General features: G+C 51.5%; 1 protein-coding gene across 1 annotated transcript in view; it reads left to right on the top strand.

Annotated features, from left to right (window-relative positions):
- RALGAPA2 (Ral GTPase activating protein catalytic subunit alpha 2) overlaps window positions 1-23,800 on the top strand; it is a gene marked incomplete at both ends in the record, with an annotated part of 243,084 nt that overhangs the window by 160,638 nt on the left and 58,646 nt on the right. Inside the window, 5 exons of the mRNA XM_080716443.1 lie at window positions 1,010-1,736; window positions 2,350-2,421; window positions 9,042-9,165; window positions 10,462-10,617; window positions 18,638-18,796. Coding sequence (XP_080572569.1) covers window positions 1,010-1,736; window positions 2,350-2,421; window positions 9,042-9,165; window positions 10,462-10,617; window positions 18,638-18,796 — 1,238 coding nt within the window. The remainder of the gene's footprint in view (window positions 1-1,009; window positions 1,737-2,349; window positions 2,422-9,041; window positions 9,166-10,461; window positions 10,618-18,637; window positions 18,797-23,800) is intronic.

Here is a 23,800-nt window from a genome sequence, read left to right as displayed (position 1 = left end):
CCTTACGGTGTCCTCCCCTCCCAGGAGCAAGGCTGTCCCTGCCCGCCCTCCGGCCCCGGCGCCGCCTGAGACTCTGGACTGTGTCCTCACCAGAGCTCCCGGAACTATGGCCCTTGTTTGGGAGAGCTGGGAATCAATCTGAGAGCTTCCGGCATGCTGGACAGTGGCCCTGGGCCTGAGCCACACCCCAGCCCTCAAAGCTCACCTGTTTAGGATCAGGGCCAACCTACCCACCTTCCTTCCTTTCCTTTTTTTCTTTTCTTTCCTTCTTTCTTTCTTACTTTCTTTCTTTCTTTTCCTTCCTTCCTTCCTTCCTTTCTCTCTTTCCTTCTTTCTTTCATACTGGGGATTGAACCCAGGGGCATTTTACATCCTAGCCACACACCCAACCCCTTTTTATTTTGAAACGGGATCTTAGTTGCTGCAGGTCTCACTAAATTGCTGAGGCTGGCCTCAAACCTCGTCTCAGCCTCCCAAGCACCGAGATTACAGGCATGGGCCAGCACACCTTCTGATATCTCCAGATTCTTAGATATCCCTTTCAGAATGAACTCTTTGTAGAACTTGGTTCTTTTAGCAATCTATATAAGTTGCGCTTTTAAATTTGAGTAGAAATGGCGTCCATAAAAAAGCCAGGTGTGGCGGTGCACACCTGTAAGACCGGAAGGTGGAAGATTCGAGGCCAGGTCAGCCATTCAGTGAGGCCCCCGGCAGCTTAGATCTGTTTCAAAATAAAGTAGGGCTGGGGATGTGGCTCTGAGGTAGATGGCAACTAGGTTCAATTTCCAGTACCTGGGGAAAGGCAGGGCAGAGGAGAGCAGGCACACCTCCTAGGCGCCAAGGACAGCGGCGGCGGGGGGTTTAACCCAGGACAGCGGCCGTGGCGCGTTTGAACCCTGGACAGGGCGGTGGTGGGTTTAACCCTGGACAGGGGCGATGTTGGGTTTAACCGAGGACAGCGGCCATGGCGGGTTTAACCGGCCACCTCTTCTCTCTCCCGTGGCCACAGAGAAGCGGCGGCGGAGCGTGGAGCTGATCCCCCTGACGGCGCGCATGGTGATGGCGCACCTGGTCAACCACCTGGGCCACTACCCGCTGGCCGGGGGCCCGGCCGTGCTGCACAGCCTGGTCAGCGAGAACCATGACAACGTGCACGCCGAGGGCGCCGAGCTGTCGGCGGAGGCCTTCCGCAGCCCCGGCCTGCAGCTCTTCGTCTTCAACGACAGCACGCTGGTGTCCTGCCTGCAGACGCCAGCCGAGGGCGCGGGCGGCCCCGACGTGCGGGTCATCGTGCGGGACGTCTCGGGGAAGTACTCGTGGGACGGCAGCGTGCTGTACGGGCCGCAGCCGGGGCGCCCAGCCTGCGCCCAGCCCTGGCCCCAGGCCGGCGGCCAGTCCCCCACGGGGCCGCCAGGTGCGCAGCCCGAGGACGCCGACGACGCCCTGGACAGCCTCCTGGAGCGCCTCAGCCGCTCCAGCCCGGAGTGCCTGCCGCCCTCACAGCGCCGGCCCTGCGAGCCCGCGCCGCCGCCCCGCGCCCTGAGCCCCGAGCAGGAGCGTGCCGTGGCCCAGGCGCTGCTGCGCCAGAGCGCACGGGAGGCCGAGCACCTGCGCGGGCCCCGGCCCGACGCCCCGCCGGCCCGCCAGCGCCCGCCCGAGCCAGAGCCGCCCCGCGGGCCCTTCTACTTCTGCCGCCTGCTGCTGGACGGGCTGGGCATGAACGCCTGGGACAGGAGGTGAGGCGCCCGGCCCGGTGGCCGGGAGAAGGGACAGGCCCGGAGGCCCTCCAGATGGCTGTCCTCGGCTCAGCTGCAGCCAAAGTGCAGCCGACGCGCCCTCCTGGCACAGGCTGCCTTCCCAGGCCTGCCAGGCATGGAGAGAGCACCTCACGTTTCCTCTGCGTTTTGCTTAATCACTTCCCCGTCCCTTGCTACTTGTACTTCAATGCGAGGTGTGCGTGGACTCCAGAGGCACATCAGTGGCGTGGCCCCGGTGGTGGTGGTGGGCCGTGTACGTGAGGGCCGGGAGGAGGGAGGATCTGCGCGGCCAGGGCAGGAGCAAGCCCTCGCCTGACAGGCGCTGGCTTGACCCGGCCCTGCGGGTGGAGTTTTACTGCCCATACACGCAGGGCCAAAGGGCAAACAAGGCCAGCGTGCTCAGCCCGCATTCCCGCAATGATGGGCCGGGGGTTTCTGCCTGCCCCACCTAAGGGGGCCTGGCGCCCTGGAGGCCCCTCGCCGGGTCTTTACTGAGGGAGGCAGCCCAGGGAGGCTGGGAGGCAGGTTTTAGGAAGCAGCAGAGTCCATCTGTGATCACATGACCTTCTGCTCCATTCTTTCTTGCTTATAGGAAGAATTTTCATCTACTGAAGAAAAACTCAAAGTTATTGAGAGAGCTAAAAAACCTGGACTCTCGGCAGTGGTATGTGAAACGCCTCCCCCGCATGTGCCCCGTTTGCCTCTGCGTGTGCCTGGAAGCCAGGGCAGTGGCCGGCAGGGCGCACCCAGAGAGACGTCGAGGGTGGCCGCCAGCTCGTGCCTGCCACCCCCTGGGCCAGACCTGTGCCGTGGCACCTCTTAGCAACGCGCCTACCTGTGCTTTGTGGGTCTGGGTTTTGGGTTGGCGCTGGGGATGGAACCCAGGGGCACTCTACCTCCAAGCTACACCCCAGCCCTTTCTGATTGTTTATTTTGAAACAGGGTCTTCCTGAGTTATGGAGGCTGGCCTCCAACCTGCGACCCTGCTTTCCCAGCCTCCCGAGTACCGGGATTACTGGGGTGTGCCACCACGCCCGGCGTACCTTTCCCTGTGGCATCAGTGGCCATCCATTCTTTGTTCTCTTTCTGGTGGGGGTGCAGGTTTAGCTAGCTTAAGTCACCCTCACCGTGTCATTTGGAGCCCTGTGAGACAGTGACCACCTGGTCCACACCACGCTGTAGGCACTGGCGTTCCTCACCTCAGCTCTACCATGTCGGAAAGGTCAAGCCAGAGTGTCATAATGCAGAAATCTCCACTAATGACGCGTTCTCCAAAGCTGGTCACATCCTAGGAGCTACTGTTTTTCATGCAATCCTGAAGACATTTCTAGAGATGAGCTCGCAACCCTGAAAAGTTTTTGATTTGGAGAAATGTGTGCTCCCCAAAGCATCCACGTCAAGGGCAGAGACCAGTCCCCAGGATGCCACACGACACCCGAGAGTCCTGAGGCCTTAACCTGGGGCTTTTGTAAAGCACCTCTGGAAGGAAAGCCAGCTGTGTCCCCTCTTAAGGCCCTTGGGAGGTCTTAAGTAGAAACCCGAGGCTGTTCCCTCTTCCCCACCGCACTCCGCACGCCGTCTCAGTCCTCAGCTGGGAGCTGTGTGCTTGGAGGCGCGGGAGGCCAGCGGCCGTTCTCCTCAGGCCCTGGACAGTGGTCTCCTCACAGAGGCACTGGCCCCTCCTGGCACGCCTGGGCGGCTGCTGCTAAGCAGATCCAGCACCCTCACCCTCACGGTGTGTAGGTGGCTCTCGGGGTTTTGTTGTTTACTTAGGGCTCTGACCAAAACTCAAGGTGCCACCTACGACAATTTAATTTCCAAGCTGCCCCTTGGGTCTGGTCCTGAGATGGGCACTTCCGCGCCACAGCTGCGGCTCTGCCTCGGTGGCTCGAACTCTTAAACTGGGTACAAACATAGCAACTAGTCAATTCCAGTCGTAACTTTCTTTGAAATACTTGGGGGATTACTTAGGTTGAAAGGTCCTTTTTTTCCAGGTCCCTGGGGCCAGCCAGATCCAAGCACGCTACGCTCCCTCGCGGCTGTGTGCTCTTTCTGTCCTTAGAAACATCTGGGGCGAAGGGTGACCACGGGCGGGGAATCCTAGGGCTAGAGGGCATCTTTCCTGGTTTTTTTTTTACTTCTCTCTGTTCTTCACTTTTATACCTTCCTGCATGTCTCCAGCTTCCTATGGCTCCTCACAGCCCCACGTGCGTGGAGGCTTGTATATTTTCTGAGTCTTAGCGGTGGGCCAGGCTGACTGTTCCGAGCCTGGTTCCCTCTGCAGAAGGCATTCTGGGACCTTTTACTCTAGGTGGCTTGACCATTCTCCGGACAGTGAGATATTTTAGTATCGAGAAATGTACACGCCGGGCGTTGGTGGCGCACGCTTCTAACCCCAGTAGGATCCCAGGAGTCTGAGACAGGAGGATCAGAGGTTCACAGCCAGCCTCAGTGATCTAGTAAGGCCCTCGGCAACTCAGTGAGACCCTGTTTCAAAATAAAAGGAACAAAAAACAGGGCTGGGTGTAGTTTGGAGGTAGAATACCCCTGGGCTCCATCCTCAGTACTGCAATTAAAAAAAAAAGAAATGTACAGAATTCAAAGAAGTGAGCTACTCAGGCCTCAGGGACTCCTCTGCAGCAGGGCCTGGGGAAGGGAATCATCCTCCACGGCCTTTTAAGGACCTTCATTTCCTGATTCATCAGATGGATCTTTCATCAGTGAAAGATGTGAGTTTGGAGAATTTTTAAAAACTCACTGGAGACAAAGCCTGAAGCCACCCTTCCCGCCACAGCCAGCAAGTCTAGTTTCCCGCTTGGCGTTGGAGTTCCTTTCCTCTCGAGCAGCAGGGATCAGGATCTCTGTGGGAATTCCGGGTGGGGTGGGGGATTTCTCCTAAAGGACTTGGGGACTCGCCTCCCTCTTGAGCTCGTCCTCCCGGTGTTAAACAGTCATTCGGGTCCCAATCGCGGCGTTCCCAGCATACTGCAGGGCTCCCGGCTTCTGTGTTAAGTGAATACATTGGTATCTCGTAATTGTGGCAATTTGCTGAGTGTTAATGCACTTTGGTTGCATGAGGTGCAACTGAATTAGCTCCCTGGGGTGCTGTTGCAGCAGAGACGGCTTTGGTTGGCTGATTGGCAGTGCTGTGCCCCTCGATTAACCTTCTCTTAAAGCCCCGGCTCAGGATTTAGTGTCGTCTTGACATCCAAATGTCTACCAACTTATTTTGTGGTAAAGGATGTTTTTAAGACTCTTTTGAGAAAACTGTAACTAAGCCTGGAGTCTTCGTCCGTGAGGACTGGAGTTCAGGTGGCAGACACCTTGCTCCTCAACATTCAGCGAGATCGTTTCTCTTTCTGAAATCCCTCTGCATCTACCTTCAGGCCATAGTTCCTTGCAATGTGTTTTAGAAAGGCCAGGCTGTCTTGCAACTCTAACCAGTATACTGTGTGGTTAGCCAAGATGTCGAGGCAGCAGGCTGATGAACGCGTTGCTGATGGGTGACCTCTGCTCTTAAATATGATCTTGACACCGCTTGGGGAGCTGGAGGCGAGGATCGTGTTTTTCTTTGTCTCTTTGTCTCTTTACGTGATGGCATGGGAAAAGTGAGCTCTTCTGGTCTCTTCCCAATACAAAAGAAAATGCATTGTGATAAGGAGGGGGAATTGCTGACTCTGTGTGTTCTGACTCAGCTGCCCCTCCGTGGGCTGGCTGGACAGCTTGTGGCTGTGAAGTGCTGCCCATGTAGTGACCATTCAGAAGCCTGGCTCTGCCCAGGCCAGACACACTGTCCCAGCAGGCTCTCGGCGGTGCTAAGGTTTTGAAGGATGTGACATTTGATGAAGGTGTACAAATAAAGGCCCTCCTTCCTTGCACCCCACCAGCCAGTCCATCGCTGGGGCTTAGCTCTCTGCGTTCCTACACTGAATTGATGGGACGCAGGACGCCGGAGCAGCTTCAGTGGAGAGCCCAGACTTTTAAGGAGAATAGGCAGGGAGATTTGAGATAAACCCAAGGTGGTTCTATCTGTGCACCGTCTATAGAAGAGAGAAGAAAGTAAACATCGCAGCGTGGTAAATATACGTAGAACTGCAGGGAGAAACGGAGTATGCTTTTTCTCCTTTTCTGGAGAAAGTCTTTTAGGTCAAAGGTTAGGATATCTATTATCATCATCTGAGCCCCCCAAAAAGCTACTATAGATCTTGGGATAAGCTAGTCAGACCCCGGGCGCCCCTTGCTGATGTCCCCGCCTGTCGCTCAGGGTGAGAAATGGTGTGGCAGTTTCAGGCTTTCCAGCTGCCTGGGAGCTAAAGGTCTCTACCAGGACGTCACCTGGCCCCAGGATCTGGGGCCGTAAAAGTCCTCCCTCCTCGCAGCACTGTCCATCAAGAGAGGTCCCAGGAGGCGCGGCGCCCTGCCTGTCGCCTGCTCAGGATGCCCTCTTCCTCGTGGCAGCAGGACGGTTTGTGTCAAAAGACCATGGGCGCGGACCGAGCCAGAGCCGCCAGTCCCACCGGTACCTGGGGGCTGAGTGGAAGAACTGCAGGTCTGAGGCCACCCTCAGCAACTTGGGGAGACCAAAAAGGAAAGGAGCTGGGTGGATCTCAGTGGTAGAGCACCTGGGGCACAAACCCCAGCACAACAGATAAATAAACAGAAAGAGCAGGGACCAAGGAATTTGAGTTCTCTAGGTTTGTTGTTTTAAGGATATGTTAAAGAGCTAGTGGAAAGATTTTAAAGATTATCTTTACAGACACATTAAAGATAACAGGAGAGCCGGGCATGGTGGCGCATGCTTGTAATCCCAGCATTTGGGAGGCTGAGACTGGAGGATCGCGGTTCGCGGACAGCCTCAGCTACTTAGTGAGGCCCTTGGCAACTCAGTGAGACCCGGTTTCAAAAGAAAGAATAAAAAATAGGACAGGGGGTTTAGCTCGGAGGTAGAATGCCCTTGGGTTCTATCTCCAGTACCACACACACAAAAAAAGATAACATGAAGATGTCTTTATAAATAACAGCAGCCTAAAGGAGGATTTGGAACATGGTTAATTAATAGAATAGAGAGCTATGTAGTCATTGGTAATTTTGACATGATTCAAAACTGCTCATAGATGCTGGGCATGGTGGCGCATACTTGTAATCCCGGTATTTGGGAAGCTGACGCAGGAGGGTCACAGGTTAGAGGACAGCCTCAGCAAATAGTGAGACTTTTACCAACCCAGCAAGACCTTGTTTCAAAATAAAAATAAAATAGGGCTGGTGATGTAGTTCAGAGGTAGAATGCTCCTGGGTTCTATCCCTAGGGCCACAAAAAAATATGTGCTCACACCCAAAATACTTAAAATGGAGAATTTTAAGTGTATCTTGCTGAGGGAAAAAGTGTTCACAAGTATTCAAAGTGTAAAAATCATCTTCAAGCTGGGCATGGTGGCGCACACTTGTAATCCCCACGCTTGGGAGGCGGAGACAGGAGGATCGCGCAGGTTCGAAGCCAGCCGCACGCGCTGGTTTAGGAGACCCCGTTTCCAAAATAAAAATGTAAAAATAGGTCTGGGAGTGTAGCCCGGAGGCCGAAGGGCTTCCAGGAACCCCAGTACCACCAAAAAAAAAAAAAAAAAAAAATCAGCTTCAAAACAGAATGTAGTTGCTTCTTACATTTCATATTTGTGTGCAAGAGGGCATCTTAACATGCTCACAGCTGCGTTCTGTACTTATGTGTTGAATTTTCACACTCTTTATTCCTCTTTCCCTTCTATATATTCTAATTCCTCTTCCAAGTATGTTTATTATATGGAAACTCTGCGGTGCGGTGAATAGCTATCTAAAGGACAGAGAGCACTCTCCGCCTCCATTATGCATTACCTTCCAGTTGAACTTCAATTAGTCCTGCTTATGAAGTAGAAAAATAACTTATGCAGAAGGAAATATTAGGGAATTTGTTACAATATGGAGCCCGGTTCTACCAACCTGGCTGTCTAATCGGATTACGATGCCGCAGCAGTAAACAGACAGCAGAAACATTTTCGCATTGTTTCAGCACTTGATAGGATTTTCTGTGAGATTTTTCAGGATATAATGCAGAAGCGAGGAGAGGGCGAAACTGCTCTGAAAGTGATAGGCTGGTTTTTTAAAAATAGAAACCATCAAGCCAGGCGCGGTGGTACACACCTATTATCATCCGAGTATTTGAGAGGCTGAGACGGGAGGACTGTAGGTTTGAGGCCAGTGGCACGGTAACTTAGACCTGTTTCAAACAGAGCTGGGAGTGTAGCTCAGAAGCAGAATGGCCCCGGGTTCGTCCCCAGTCCCCTCCCACCATAGAAACTATCGTTAAATCCCAGATGGGGTCCCTGTGGAATAATTGATTTCTATATTAAAGCTCTGCTTGAGTAGGAACAGTATTTTCAGGTCAATGGATTCCTTGACGGGGCCCAGTTATTATGCTGCTCTACTTCATGGTCCAATTTGTAAAGCATTCAGATATCCCATCATCTCTCTGGTCAGTTTAGTCGAGATTTAGGTGAGCCCCTACTCTGCACCAAACACCACATTAGATGTACAAAAGAGGAAAAGGCATACGATTTTCCTTCAAAGTGCATATCGCGCTTATTGCTTTAATAATCAATCTCCCCAAGTCCGTCCTAGAGCAAGCTGCTGAAGGATTGATAAAGCCCAGAGAGCCTCCCCGACAGCCTTCCATCGGCCAGGGTTCTCAGAGCAGTCGGAGCACGGGGTTGGTGTCAAGAAAGCCCCTATTCTCTCCTTGGAGAAAGTTTCTATTTCCCGTGAAGTCTTGGCGTGGCCACAGTTCTAGTCAGGGAATCTCCAAGGCGGAGAGAGTGAAACGTGGACCATCACACAGACCTCCTGACAACTGAGAAGACGCTTTAAAAGGTGATCGTCTTTACCAGCGATGCAGAGAACCTGCCGGAGGGTGCGTCCTAACGTGCCGCTGTGGAAGGGCGCTGGAGCCGAGGCGGGGTCTCCGGGAGCGCCTGCCTTGCTCTGGCCCTGGGTCCCGTGGTCGTGTGTGCTTTTTGCTTCTATTCCTGAGCCTCCTTGTTTTCAGCCACCTCGTGAGGCAGGTGATGACAGTGATACTTGTCTCAAAGCCTTTGTCACGAGTAAACGAGATCATGTGTCAGATGATCTTGGGGGAGCGACAGACCCATGGAAGTTCTTAGTAAGTGTGAGCTGAGTAGTAGGCGTTGTGCCGGTGGTAGCAGCAAAATAAAATCTATGCATAAGAATTCTAACTCCTTTCAATTTAAAACCTTACAGCCGCGAGACCCACAAAATTGCGGTGTTTTACATTGCCGAAGGCCAAGAAGACAAATGTTCAATCCTCTCCAATGAACGAGGAAGCCAAGCGTATGAAGACTTCGTTGCCGGTCTTGGATGGGAGGTGATTAATCTCACTCTGTCAAAGTCGGTAGACCAGCAGTCTTTAAGGGTGTGTGTAAACTAGACGCTAAGCACGTGTGTTCTTACGTGAGTTTACGTCCAGCTCCGGCAGGGCTGGGGCTCAGGCACTGAAGAGCGTCTTGAACGTGACATCGTTTACTGGTCCCTTTCCAGGACTTTATACAGGAAGTCTGACTCCGCCTAACTTTCCCCTCGGTCTGTTCTCACTTGCTCTGTATCAGAACTGAATGGCCAGGAGGGTCTCCCAGCCCTCGGCGGCGTGTGTTAAGAGACGCAGGAACAAATGTGGGCAGAGAAGCGGTGGTTTGGGCCACAATATGGAGATGCTGGAGAAGAAATGAGAGGCTCGCTAGGTGAAGAGACGAAATAAGAGATGGATGGAGCCCACGTGAATTGAAATAAAACGTAGTTCATGATAGTCCAGCTCTCGGCCCGGGTCCTGACACAGGCGCCAGCAGGACCGGTGTTGAGGTTGGGGTTTTTATATACTAAACAGATACTCTGACACACACACACACACACACGCATGCACACACGCACACACACGCACACTGTGGTGTGATGCTGGCGTTTAGATATGCAGAAAGAAGGGGTCAAATGCTTCCTTTCTGTGAAAAGGCAAAGGCAAAGCGCTGATGTCTTGAGGGAGAAAGACCACGGTCATATTTCCTTTATTGTGGTAGATGGCTTTGATGACAGTTTTATTAGTTATTGTTAATCTCTTACTGTGCCTAATTTATAAATTAATTTTTCAACGTGGTGTGTGTGTGTGTGTGTGTGTGTGTGTGTGTGTGTGTGAGTGTGAGAGAGGGAGAGAGAGAGAGAGAGAGAGAGAGAGAGAGGGAGGGAGAGGGAGAGGCGCTATCATAGTATATGCATGGTTTGGTACAATTTTTGGCTTCAGATATCTTACGGGGATCTTGGGATAGATGTCCCCCTAACTGCGGAGCACCCCTGTACACATGTATGTCTGTATATGTACATGTGCGTACGCATACCTTTTCACGAGTAAGCATACACCATGTACCTATGCACATGTGTATGTATATGTGTGGGGAAGGTGGAGAAACCCACACTGAAGTCCTGACGGTTTCCCTGTGGTCGTGGGAGCGTGGAGCAGGGTAGGGGTCTTCATATGAGCACGTCTCGCTTTGCACTCCACTTGTTTGCGATGGTAAAGAAGGACCTCGAGGTGAGAATAGTCTGCTCGAGCGCAGGCCCGCCTGGCGGTGGGCGCTCGCTCTGACGCTGTCCCCTCCACGGCGGCCTTCCTCAGGTAGATCTCTCCACGCACTGCGGCTTCATGGGCGGCCTCCAGCGCAACGGCAGCACCGGGCAGACGGCGCCCTACTACGCTACCTCGACGGTGGAGGTGATTTTCCACGTCTCCACTCGGATGCCGTCGGGCTCAGACGACTCACTTACCAAAAAGGTGAGGGCCTGTTGGGCCATCCTTGGCGCCCTGAGCGCAGGGGAGGTTCTCCTGGGACCGACTCGGGCCCATGTGGCGTGCCAGACCCTCTTCCTCCTCCCGCCGCCACCGTGGGGAACCTGGAAGACCGGCTTGGCCAAACTCAAGCCCCGAGGTTGAGGACTGGAGGGAAAGCATCTTAAGTGTGGCTCTCTGGGGGTCTTTTCTCTCACTAACATTACCAGAGAGGAAATAGCATTTTTTATTCTTACAGATTGGCGGAGGTTGCAATATTTTATTTCATTATTTTATCTTGTTTTATTTGTACTTGGGATTGAACCCATGGGTATTCTACCTCTGAGCTCCAACCTTAGCCCTTTTTCTTTTGAAACCAGGTCTCACTAAATTGCCGAGGCTGGCCTTGAGCCTAGGATCCCCTTGTCTCCGCCTCCCAAATACTGGAATTACAGACGGGTGCCACTGCGCTTTGTCTGTAGGGACCTAGGGATGGAGTGGGGCTCCGGGAAGGCTGTCCCCCACAGGCCCGCCGGGGCAGGCTGGTGACATTCACCGAATGGCGGGGCGCACATGGCGCAGCTTCTGTGGCTGCTCCTTCCCTTCTTCTCCAGCTTTGGCCGTGGGTGCCGTTTTTGCTGGAATTCAAAGGCAGCCTCGTGCCCAGGGGAACTGGGCCTTGCACACCCACCAGCAAGATGTCCAGCTCAGGTGACCCTGCGCCAGGGCCAAGGAGCTCCTTCGTAGAAGAGCAACATAGGGTGGTATGGAAGCCCCTCCTGGAAGCTTCCAGATGCAAGGAGTGCTGTGATTTGCAGCACCCGCCCACTCGCGGTGGCAGAGCCCAGACTCCAAGCGCACCCACCTTCCCCTAAGACACAGGTGCGAGCAGCTGCAGACAGCACCAGGGGCCGGTCAGGCTGTGTTGGGGGCTAAGGATGGGGTCAGAGCCAGGCCCGGAGGCAGGTGGACCCGCGCTCCCGGGGCAGGTGGACCCGCGCTCCAGGGGCAGGTGGACCCGCGCTCCCGGGGCAGGTGGACCCACGCTCCAGGGGCAGGTGGACCCGCGCTCCCGGGGCAGGTGGACCCACGCTCCAGGGGCAGGTGGACCCACGTTCCAGAGGCAGGTGGACCCGCGCTCCCGGGCAGGTGGACCCGCGCTCCCGGGGCAGGTGGACCCGCGCTCCCGGGCAGGTGGACCCGCGCTCCCGGGGACCTCAGTTTCTCATCTGTCAAGTAAGAGCCCAAGCGGAGCGATGGCACGGGGTGGTTGGCAAAGTGAAGAGGAACGTGCCCGTGCCACTGCTGAGCGCGGCGCCTGGCGCTCTGCCATCAGCCCGGTTGTGGCTTTTGGCTTAGCGGGTTCTTTTTCCTGCCCTGTTAGCGATGCATGAAAGCTGCCGGGCCCCACTGCACCATCTCCATCTCTTTCCTCTGTGCTGCTCCACCCGCAGACATCTGTAGCGTGCACACGGTTACAGCGCGCACGCAAGATGCTGGGATGCAGGGCGCAGCCAGTCACAAGCTTTGCTAGTGGTCCAGCATCTCAGATGTGCGAAGGATGCTGTGTGTTTGGATGCCCTGCAGCCCCAGAGGGTATGGGGCTCCCAGCCTCACACAGCCGAGGTGCCGGCTGCACGCCGTACTGGGGCCCGGGCGGAACAGGGGCTGCGCCTCCTCTCGGGGCTGATGGCTGCCTATGGCTGCAGAGCTGGTTGAGGAGGGACACCCCCACCCCCGCCGGCCAGTGCGGTGCAGCTCCTGAGGCCTGTGCCGCGCCCGGACGCTTTCTTTCTGGGGTATCTTATAAACTGTTGCTACTCGGCAAGTGCCTCATGTAGACTATGATTTTCCTATCAGTGAACTATTTTGTTAAAAGATAGATTAACACAAGCCGGGCATGGTGACACACACTTGTCATCCCAGCATTTGAGAGGCCGAGGCAGGAGGATCGCGGTTCGCAGCCAGCCTCAGCTACTTAGTGAGGCCCTCTGCAAGTCAGTGAGATCCTGTTTCAAAATAAAGAATAAAAACATAGGATTGGGGTATAACCTGGAGGTTGAATGCCCCTGGGTTCCATCCCCAGACCCACAAAAAAAAAAAAGATGGATTAACACATAAAAATATTTTTAAAGTATTAGAGTTTTTGTTGTTGTTTTTGTGAGAAAAGATATGCTGTTTTCTTGACAGAATGCCAGCCCATAAATAATGTTCCAAGGATTGGTCCGGTTGAAAGATTCCCTACTGTAATAATCAAAATTCAGCTGATGCCTTTTGCAGCTCTAAGCTGCATCATCAGCAATAAATTCTCTCTATCAGGCTGTCTCGCAGCTAGACTACAAGTCAGCCGCGGGAACGGCAGCCCCGCAGCTCCTTGTCTTATTCTAACTAACTTGCCCCTAACAGCTTAAAAATGAGCGGCAGAATTCTAAAGTGATTCATGCCTCCCCTGCCCCTGCCGTGGGGGACTTTTTCAATTCTGCAGTCCGGCGGCAGCCCCGCTCTGAACTCTTGATTCCTCACCACAGAAATTTGTCAGCGCCAGCTAGATTAGATTTTTCACAGCTAATCTAACTGCTGTGGGGTTGCGGAGTGGGGACAGAGCTGTGCTATTGGATTTCTCCAATTCATTTGACTCCAGGACTATAATTGCACTTATGTCTTACAAGGCCTTTATAGCCTCGGGCTGGCCAGCCGCATAGAAAACAAATTGGCAGTGATACGGAACGAGGCAAGGGATGAAAGGCCCACATTATCAGTCTCCAGGCAGCGCTCTTCTGGCAGGAAGTTTCTTGGTTAATTTACAAATAAAACTTAGATTTTAGGACAGGCGCACTGTCGGCTGAACAATGCAGATGTCAGGCCTGACTGTTACTTAGTAAAAGTAGCAGGCGGGCCCACTGAGAAGCAGGAATTCTTCAGTCAAGCAGACGACTCCTTCTGGAGCCAGCTGGCGATTAATGCAGTTAGCGGGAAGGAGGTCAGCCTATTAGGAGCCAGCCTTGGCCGCGGCAGCCCTGCAGCAGGCACAGGGGCCGGCGGGGCTCTGCAGGACAGGCCCGAGTGACTCCTTTTGTGTGCGCCTTGCGGCAGAACCAGAGGTCGGACCCGGGAACAGTCTACCTCCAATCTACACCCGCAGCCCTTTTGATTTGCTGTTTGGAAACAGGGTCTTGCTAAGTTGCTGGGAGTCTCATGTTGCTGAGGCTGTTGTTGAACCTGGAGTCCTCCTGTCTCGGCCTCCCAAGGACTGGGATCTCAGGCGTGCGCCACCACCGCACTCAGCCGGGGCTGGTTTCTTGAGATGTAAGAAGCAGGCACTGGTCCAAGCCTGGTGGGTGTTGGGGTCTTCTGGAGCCGGTTTCCGAATTACACACATATCACAGCGACCCGCGTGTGTCCCTGAACAGACTCGGCCATGGGCTTCTGAGTGGAGGGCTCTAATCAATATGACCCCAAACTGTCAATGTGGGCGAGGACGTGGGGAAACAGAAATCCTTATACACTTTTGTGAAATTGCAAATTGGTGTGGCCACTGTGGAAATCAAATTGGTGTGGAGACTCCTCAGAAGACTGGGCAAGGACCCGCCATATGGTCCAGCTACACCGCTCCGGGGAATCTTTCCAAAGAAAGCAAAGCCGGAATACTATAGTGGTGCACGCGTAGCCATGTTTACAGCGGCGCAAGTCACGATAGCCAAACTGGGGAATTAGCCGAGGTGTCTGTCAACAAACAGATGAATCGATTATGGAAGTGTGGTATCTTCACACGGTGGAATTTTACTCAGCCATAAATAACAACATGACGTCATTTTCAGGAAAAGGGTTAGAACTACAGAATATTCTGCTAAGTGACATTAGCCCGTCTCGGGAAGTAAAGGGCTGTATGTTTACTCTCAGATGTGGACGCTAAGGAGAAACTGAGACACAAGAGTCTTTAGACCAATAAGAGAGGCCTGGAAGAGTGGAGGGGTAAAGGGGGGGGACTGGCTGAAGGAAGCGGCTCAGCAGTGCTGTGTGCACACGTGAAGTTGCCAACACCGGCCTCAGTAACAGCTCTGGGCAGGGCGGAGGCTGGGCCGGAGGGGTCGCACCAAGAGCCTCGTGCGTGGGTGTTTCTGGCAGTCTGAACCTCATTATGATGCACCAATATAAACATTTTAAATGCCCCAGACTCCTCAAGCGGGCTCTCTGTGTGGAAGCCCCCTCTAGACCGAGCGCCACCGTGGGTTCCGGACTTGGCGTCGCCTTCTGGCGTGGTGGGCGGCTCGCCTGGGCCGGCTGGATTTGCTTTCCCTACTTGTGACCTTGTCATAAGGCAGAAGAGCGTGCGTTTTGCTATTTGCTCCAGATCTCCAGCCAGGGGTCCCACGGCCTTAGCTCCTAGCTCCGTGACTTAGCCAATTAGACTGTAACATGTCCAGAAGTCCAAGGCGCTGGCGTGGAGAGCAGGTCTGGGGATGAAGACTGCGTGATTGCCGCCCGGCAACAGTCCTCCTGAATCAGGCTCGCCACGCCAGGACGAAGGTCCGGTGGTGGGGAACTGTCTCCTGGGAAGGAGTTGTACTGTACAGCTGCAGGTAGAATTAGGAGTGGCTTGGGCTCTGTCACCGAGTAACCTAATTTGGGAAGGAGAGAGTCCCTGCAAAATTTCGGCCTCACTGTATCATCCCGAGCTGGTACTTGGCATCCCCTCACTGTGGGGAAAGGTACTTTTGCAGGTGTTAGGTGCTGGCTCTGGGTGGGAGCGGCACCTCTGAGAGGTGAGTGGGGGACGAGCTGTCTGCAGGGTGAGAGCTGCAGGTCTGAGCTCGGCGGCCGCCCCACTTCTCAGTTACCTTCTGTTATTCCAAGTCCCTCTCAGAGTTCCAGTCAGATTCTATCCACGTTTCCCTTAAAATCTCTCTCTTGCACCGTTGATGGGGCTGCCTACCATGTCTTTACTCCAGAAGGACAGAATCGCAGGGAGGTGTTGGAAGGTCCTTGCGTGTTATGGTGAAATGCAGAAAGGGAAACAGGAAGGCTACAGAACCTATAAGGTGGGCTGTAGCTTGCCTGGCACTTGCCTGGCATACGTGAGGCCCTGGGTGCCATCTCCATCTCAGAACACGAAGCCAACAAAAGAGATGGGGGTGCTGGGAGGCTGAGGCAGGAGGGTCACGGTTCAGGGCCAGCCTCAGCTACTGAGCGAGGCCCTCTGCAACTCAGTGAGACCCTGTTTCAAAATAAAGAATAAAAACTAGGGCTGGGGATGTAGATCAGAGATAGAATGCCCCTGGGTTCCATCCCCAGGACCACAAAGAGAGATGGGAGTAGATAAAGATGTTCACTGCTATCCTGCAAACCCAGTGTTTTAAAACAGTTTAAAAAAGTGTTTGTGTGATGGGTTGGCCACCCCTTTGCCTGCCACCCTTTAGCCTTTTAGCTTGTGAGCCAGGAGAAGGAAAGGATGCAGGGGGTAGTTTTGTGTTTGGCAAGGGGTCAGCTCCACCCGATTGTCCTGGATCGCCGTGACTCGTGCTCCTCCCCTGCAGCTGTGACTGTCCTGGCCTCCACACTCAGACACAATTGAATCGTGCACCCTCGGCACAGGTACAAAGGGACAGGTGCACATCTCTCTCTAAGTAATTGACTTGGACAGTCGTTCCCTGAAGTGTGTGAGAGAGAAGAATAAGACCTCGCAGCCAGCACCTTCCTTTGTAGCCTCGTAAAAGGAAAGAGGCCACTGCGAGGTCACCTCGGACGTTCCCTTTGTGCCCAAGGAGTCTGTAAAGAAAATAGTCTTCATGCTAACACGTTCTAAATATGTACTTTTTCCAGCCGGGCGTGGTGGTGCACGCTTTTAATCCCAGCATTCAGGAGGCTGAGACAGGAGGATCGCGGTCCGTGGCCAGCCTCAGCGACTTAGGCCCTCTGCAACTTGCGAGACCCTGTTTCAAAATAAAGAATAAAAAACAGGGCTAGGGGTGTAGATCAGAGGTGGAAGGTCCCTGGGCTCCATCCCCAGTACTGCTAAGTAAATAAATAAAGCAGTATTCCAGACTATCTCCAAGGACAAAACCAAAACATTAGCTTGGGTACCACATCTCTCTGTTATTAACTGCTTCTCAGTGCGGCCGCTTTTGGTGCTCACCTGTCAGGTGAGCCGGAAAGCATGACGTCTTGTTCCCGTTGATGGGTGACACGCCTGTTGGCCTCGAGGGCCTCCGCTTCACAGCCTTGTAGTTTTAGAACTTCAATTTGGTCCAGCAGTTTAATCTTTCTAACCTAGCCTGTCTTAGCCACACTTGGGTTTCTCACCTCATTTTATATGCAACTTTCTCCAGCTTGGGATTGCCCGGGAACCGTGCAGATTTGTCCAGGGTGTTTGTGCGCCCAACAGAGCTCCCCGGGGTCCTTCCTAGGGACCTGCATGCCTCAGTGTCCTCAGAGAGACCTGGGGCCCGGGGCCTCCTCTTGAGCTTTACAGCCTTTGTGTGTATAAAATGATAAGCCGGGTGTGGTAGCTCGTCCCTGTAATCCCAGGACTTGGGAGGCTAAGGTAGAAGGCTAAGAAAGCAGGTCTGAGGCCAGCCTCAGAAACTTAGCAAGACTCTGCTTCAGAATAAAAACTAACGCAGGGGTGGGTATTGCTCAGCAGTAGGACCCCCCTCAGGTCATTCTCTAGTTTCACAAAAAGAATTAAAATGAAACAAGAGCTAAAGTGCTGAGCTATGGCAATGAAGTAGCTTTTGCTGTGGGCTGAGACAGCCGTGGGACAGCACACAGGAATGGCGCTGGGCTGGCCCTGCGGCTCCCAGGCCACGCCAGCACGCGCCATGGCTGCCCCTCGTGTAGACGCAGACGCGGCCTCCTGAGCACGCGTCTGCGCTGTGTACGATGATCTAAAGATGGTGACCTGCCTCACGGCGAGAAGAATCACCAGAGCAGATGTGCACGCCCACTGTCGGGTGGCACTAGGCACCAGTGCACCCGGCAACCTGAACCAATAATGTGTTGGTTTCCCAAGCAGAGGTAATTTTGCACATTTCTTTCTTAAAGGTTTGTCACCAGACTACGTTCTTACACATTTGCTAACGATCGTGTTATAATGGTTTATGTTCTCTTATTGATATTCTTATTTAATTAGCAACCATTGAATTAAGCTAATGTCTTGTTGAGTTTAAAAACTCATGTCATTGATTGCTTTAGTATCACACATGCTCAGTAATATAAAGCATACAGCTCTGATGTAGAGGTAAAATATTAAGAAAGTCCTTGACAAGCCCTTGGCCCGGCCAGTGTTATGCCTTCTCGATGCTTGGACGCCGGATTCTCAGTGCCAACTGCTTTTCAGAAGATGAGCTGTGTTTTTTTTTTCTTTTTCTTTTTTTTCTTTTGGTGGTACTGGGGTTCCTGGAAGCCCTTCTACCTCCGGGCTACACTTCCAGACCTATTTTTACATTTTTATTTGGAAACAGGGTCTCCTAAGCCAGCGTGCGCGGCTGGCTTCGAACCTGCGCGATCCTCCTGTCTCTGCCTCCCAAGCGCGGGGATTACGGGCATGCGCCACCATGCCCGGCATGAGCTGTGTTTTTATGGAACTGTATTTTTAAAGATACACTTTGAAAATACCAATATCGTGCCTTTTTTTGTTAGCAAAATGCTTTTGCCTCTGCACTTTGTAATTCTGTCTGTAAGCCATGGCCTCTCATAAATTACTGTTATCCACTCGATTAATAAAGAGCCATTTTAAGCCGGGCGCAGTGGCGCACGCTTGTCATCCCGGCATTCCAGAGGCTGAGACCGGAGGATCACGGTTCGAGGACAGCCTCAGCTAGTGAGGCCCTTTGCAACTCAATGAGATCCTGTTTACAAATGAAGAATAAAAAATAAGGCAGGGGGTGTAACTCGGAGGTAGAATGCCCCTGGGCTCCATTCCTAGTACTGCAAAATAAATAAATAAATAAATAAATAAATAAATAAATAAAGTAAGTAAGTAAGTAAGTAAGTAAGTAAGTAAGTAATAGCCACTTTGCTGTTGCAGCTCCGTCACTTAGGGAATGATGAGGTCCACATCGTCTGGTCTGAGCACTCCAGGGACTACCGCAGGGGGATCATCCCCACCGCCTTCGGCGATGTTTCCATCATTATTTACCCAATGAAGAATCACATGTTCTTCATCGCCATAACAAAGAAGCCCGAGGTATGTCTCCCCCTGACCCGTACAGCATTTGCTGTGCGATCCACTGCCATGATATCGTTGCGTTAAAGGAGGCTTTTCCAACTGGTGCATGTCTCGCGTGTGTCTACATTATGTGTGCCATGTAGAAATCCAAAAAGAATTGAGATTTTCAAAGTATGTTTCATCCTGAGCATAAAATTCTATATTGTATTACTTGGTCTCCGAAGAGTCTATTGAAGAAATGTATGGTATTTTGAAAATTGTAGCGTTTCAAGAGCATCATAATGTTAAATTGGGGGTACATTGCCGAGTAATAATAGAAGTTGAAGAAACCCCACTACCACCCTGCCCTTTGGGGACTAACTGGTGGTACAGACCCGGCCTTGTCTGAGGATGGACACTGTTCACCAAGCCCCTGGCTGGTGCTAATGGGGGTTAATCCCGAAGGATGGCAGGCATGTCTGCAAAGATGGTAGCCCTGCCACACGGCGCGCGCGACGGGGACTAACAGCCGAAGATTCGGCCGTGTCAGTTGGGATTGATCCTGGGAAGGGCGGGAGCAGCCCACCGGTCCATGCCCCGGGTACGGACTCGGCTGCAGTCTCGACTCTTGCCATGCCTTTAGTGGCATCTTAGCAGCACTTTATGTACGGCTTGTTTTTCTTGTGGAATTATTTAGAATTATTTTGAAGTTTTTTATTTAAATGTTTAACGTAATAAGCTCACTCTTTAAGCAAAGATGACTTCTTTTTTTCCAGTTTGATAATAATAAATATAATCTTCATTTGCATTCCAAATTGACCTCCTAGAGGAGCTCAAAAGTCACCATTCTAAAAGCCCTCTATTTTTAAGATTTAAATAAGAGATCACCGAGATTTATTGTCAAGTGGAGCTTGTAACATACTCTGGAGTTTTAAAGTTGTGAGGGTTAGATGAGTTAATAGGTGAAAAGTGCTTCAAATGGTGTCTGGTCCAGGGTAGAAGCTACTTCATCAGTAGCTATCATCTCCATCTCCATCACCGTCACCGTCACCGTCACCATCATCCTCACCACCACCACCATCGTCATCGCCACCATTGTCATCACCACCGCCATCACCATCATCACCACCACCACCATCATCACCATCATCGCTCTTGGTATTTTTGGTTGCTATCATAGAAATAAAATCGATAATGAATTGAAAGGTTAACACTTGATTAATTCTCAGACTAGGTACTTGTAGGTCAACTCCTGAGTCCAGAAAAGGCCCACTGTGGCTGTAGCTGTAGCTGCGGCAAAGCCCGACAGAAAGGGAACTCTCTTTTCTATTCATGGAATGAAAACGTCCAAGCCTCATGTTAAATGTTTGTCTTATCTCTGATTCAGTCAGGCCTCTGTGTATGTGGAGTTTTCAGTTTTGTGCTGTAAGCAGAGGCCTAGTGCCGGCATGTGTGTTTGTCCGTGGAGAGCATGATTTCAAGAATGAAACCGAAAATTTCAATCTTGGAGAATCAATGAATTTAGTATTTGTAGCTTTGAAAGTGAGAAAATGTATCTCTTTAGTATCAAGTGTGGCTTAGCTGGTGTTATTAGTTCATTCTCAATATGGCTTTCCGGAAATGTCCTAAAACTGCCACTTTTATTTTTGTCGTGTATGAGCATGAAAGGCATCTCGAGCCACTTTAGTGTGAGCAGTGAATTTTGGCGGAGCAGTATAAAAAGGAACGGGACCAACGCTAACACACCTCTAAAGATCCCCTACAAAATGTATGCGGGCTTTATAAAACCGGTCATAAATTCTGCCACAAGATGAATCGAGCAAATTGCTTTCTTGATATTTTAATTCAAAAAGCCTAAAGGGAAGAAGAGAATAATGGGCGACTGGAAATTTAGTGTTATCCCTACATTTAAAGTTCAGACCATCACAATGTAATAAGATTAATCCAGACATTTCCAGGACAAGTGCGGCTGACCTTTTGCTCACCAGCCGCTGACCCGGGGTGGATGCCGCAGGCTCATGGAGGGGAAAGTCTGTTTGATTGGCTTCGGTCCCTGGTATTTAAATTGCATTCCCTAATCAAATGAAAAGGCTGTCCTCTCTGTCAGGTTACAGAATCCATGGCAACATTTGGCCTTTATATCCATAATGTTAGCCTTTTTGTTTGCATCTAAGTAGAGACACCTGGAGCAATGTTAACATTAACGATTTAGCATTAATAGCTTCATTATATAAGAATTTCTGATCAGATAGCTGTTACTTTTGTTATATTGCTGCAGCTTGTATTGTTGTCATTTTTTATCTCCCTGCTTGGCAACCGGGCAATGATTTGCAAATTTTTTTTGTCTTGATTAATTAAGCAATATAATTATCAGTAACCGTGATGCAGTCTTTGCTCAACAAAGCTTCTGCGAGAAAACAATGGTAAGTCTGTTAGTGTGAATGCATTCCACGCGTCCCAGATGCACGAGGATATTATGGACAATGAGGGGAAAGGGCGCCTGTGAGTGAGGACAAAGGGTGCCGTGCAGGCTGACACACTGCGCATACCGCCAGGGACGTGCTGCGGGCGCCCTGGGACACAGCCGCCTCGTTAGATTATAGCTAGTGAGCAGAGATTAATTCCCAGCCATTCGGGCCAGTAATTTACCCGTTCCCCGGGCTTGTAACTAGTGCCGCTTACAAGGGAAGCGAGGCTCTGTGCTCAAAAGGTTTATTTAACCTTGCCTGCTTTTACGGTTCTCCACTAAAGTCATGATTTTTGCCTGGAGATGGAAATGACGCAGCTGCTTGAAGTTGAAGGCTGTTTCTTTTAGGGAGACTGACAGCGTAAGCTTGCGCGTGAGTCTCAGGAATCGGAGATGGAGTCAGAGGCACCTGTGTATTTCGTCTAAGTACAATATGGCTCTGTGGTCTAAATGCCTTTATTTGACTGATTTCTGGGAAGCCATACTTCTTGAAGAATGATTTTAATCCTTTTTTAGGAGAGGGGGAACTCATCAGTACACAAAAGTCCTGCTCATTGGGCAGAGTCATGCATATTCAACTTCTGCTTCTTTCACGCGGCCTCATTAATAGCGTATGTAATAATGTAGGGCTATTTGTAATACAAGCGCACAGGCAGCATTGCTTCCAAGTCCTTTGAAATTCAGCGTATTTCGCCTTTTCACTCCATACACCTCCCTTAAATATACAAATTATGTGCCTGGCAGAATCCGCCTCCTCCTAATAACACACAGCGTTTGTGAAACAGTGTGTTAAAGTGTGGGTGTGCTCCTGAGCGAGCCTGAACCCCACGACGGAGACGGCCTGGCTCACTTCCTGAGCATTGTATTGAACTTTTATTTATTAAATTTTAAAAAATCAGGGTGCTTCACAGCATTATTTCATTACAAAAGTACTCTCAAAATAAGTCCGTGAGTATTGATACAGTAGTCCTTTGGTCAGAGAAAAGAAATATGTTGTTAGAACTATATATTTTTTTCTACCATTTATTACCAAGTCAGCTGTCCAGGACAGAGTTGTGTGTAGGGCAGAATGTAAGTCCTTTAGGGGGCTGTGAAATCCCTACCAGCCTGGCAGGAGGGTGATTCTTAAGCCCCAGCCCCCAGGGAGGCTGCAAACACCCCTGGTGTTGAGAGTGTGTCCTTTATGAGTTTGTGGAGTGAGGGCATGCTTTTTGCAAGTACTATAGTGAATGGCTGGCGACCAGTTGGCCAAAACAAAGACATTCTGAAGCAGCCTTGGCCAGGAGCCTTAAGACAAGAAGGCGTTCTGGGAGGGTGCTCTTTGTCACCTCGACCAGCGCGTCACTCTCACGAATGAAGAACGTCTGCAAGTCCTCCAGACTCCCCTCGCTGGTAGTTATGGCATGAGAGGGAAATGGGTGATGATTCAGTTGTCTGGGTCTAAGAAGAAGGGATAATGGGACAGGAGACGAGACTGGAATCGAAGGTCTGGCTCCAAGGCTGCCGCCAGCGGGCAGGTGTCCCGGAAAGGTCTCGGTGTCTTGGGGTCTTGGTTTCCTCAGCTGTCAAATCCAAAGTGCAGTCCTCTCAGGGGTTCTCAGTGCTGCTACTGGACCCTCTAGTCCTAGAAGCCCACCCCTCGCCACATCGTCCTGACTGTCACCCGGGGCCTGTCCCGCCCAGTGGTGTCTGACTCCCTTGCGGCTTCAGCAGCACCAGTGAGTGTGTGAACGAGTGTGTGTGTGTGTGTGTGTGTGTGCGCGTGCGCGTACTATGTGGGCACATATCCATCTCTCTTTAGGATGCCATCTAGCCCAGTACCTTTATCTGGAGTAGGTGCCCAGAGATCCTGGCAAACTGATGTGCCAGAAATCACACGGTATTGCATGTATGACGTCAACAGGAGCCCAGTATCGGTGCCTGTGTTTGAAAGGAAACGTTTTGAGCTTAATAGACCGTCCTCATTACATAGGGCATGTTCGACTTTGCAACACGGTTATGCAAGTTTCTTTTTATTCTAGATGTGCAGTTTTCTCCCAATCCCAACCAAATGACCTTTTTGATATTAAAGTAGGTGCCTTAAGATATTGTGTGAAAAAGCCGGGCGTGGTGGCGCACGCTTGTAATCCCAGTACTTGGGAGGCTGAGACAGGAGGATGGCAGTTCGCGGACAGCCTCAGCTACGTAGTGAGACCCTCTGCAACTCAGTGAAACCCTGTTTCAAAATAATGAATAAATAATAGGGCTGGGGATATAGCTTGGAGGTAGAATGCCCCTGGGTTCCATCCCCAGTACCACAAAAATAAAATATTCTGTGAAATAATCATGGAAGTAAATTTTTGAATGTAGAAAGAAATGCTTATTTAGAAAAGACCACTAAAGGGCCAGGCGTGGTGGCGCACGCTTGTAATCTCAGCATTTGGGAGGCAGAGACCGGAGGATCGCGGTTTGCAGACAACCTCAGGTACTTAGCGAGGCCCTTTACAACTCAGTGAGACCCTGTTTAAAAAAAAAAAAAAAAAAAAAGGCTGGGGTGTAGCTCAGAGGTACAGTGCTCCCCTGGGTTCCATCCCCGG

The sequence above is a fragment of the Muscardinus avellanarius genome (assembly GCF_963383645.1).
Source record: "Muscardinus avellanarius genome assembly, chromosome: 19".
NCBI lineage: Eukaryota > Metazoa > Chordata > Mammalia > Rodentia > Gliridae > Muscardinus > Muscardinus avellanarius.
This window is presented reverse-complemented; position numbering and strand designations above follow the sequence as displayed.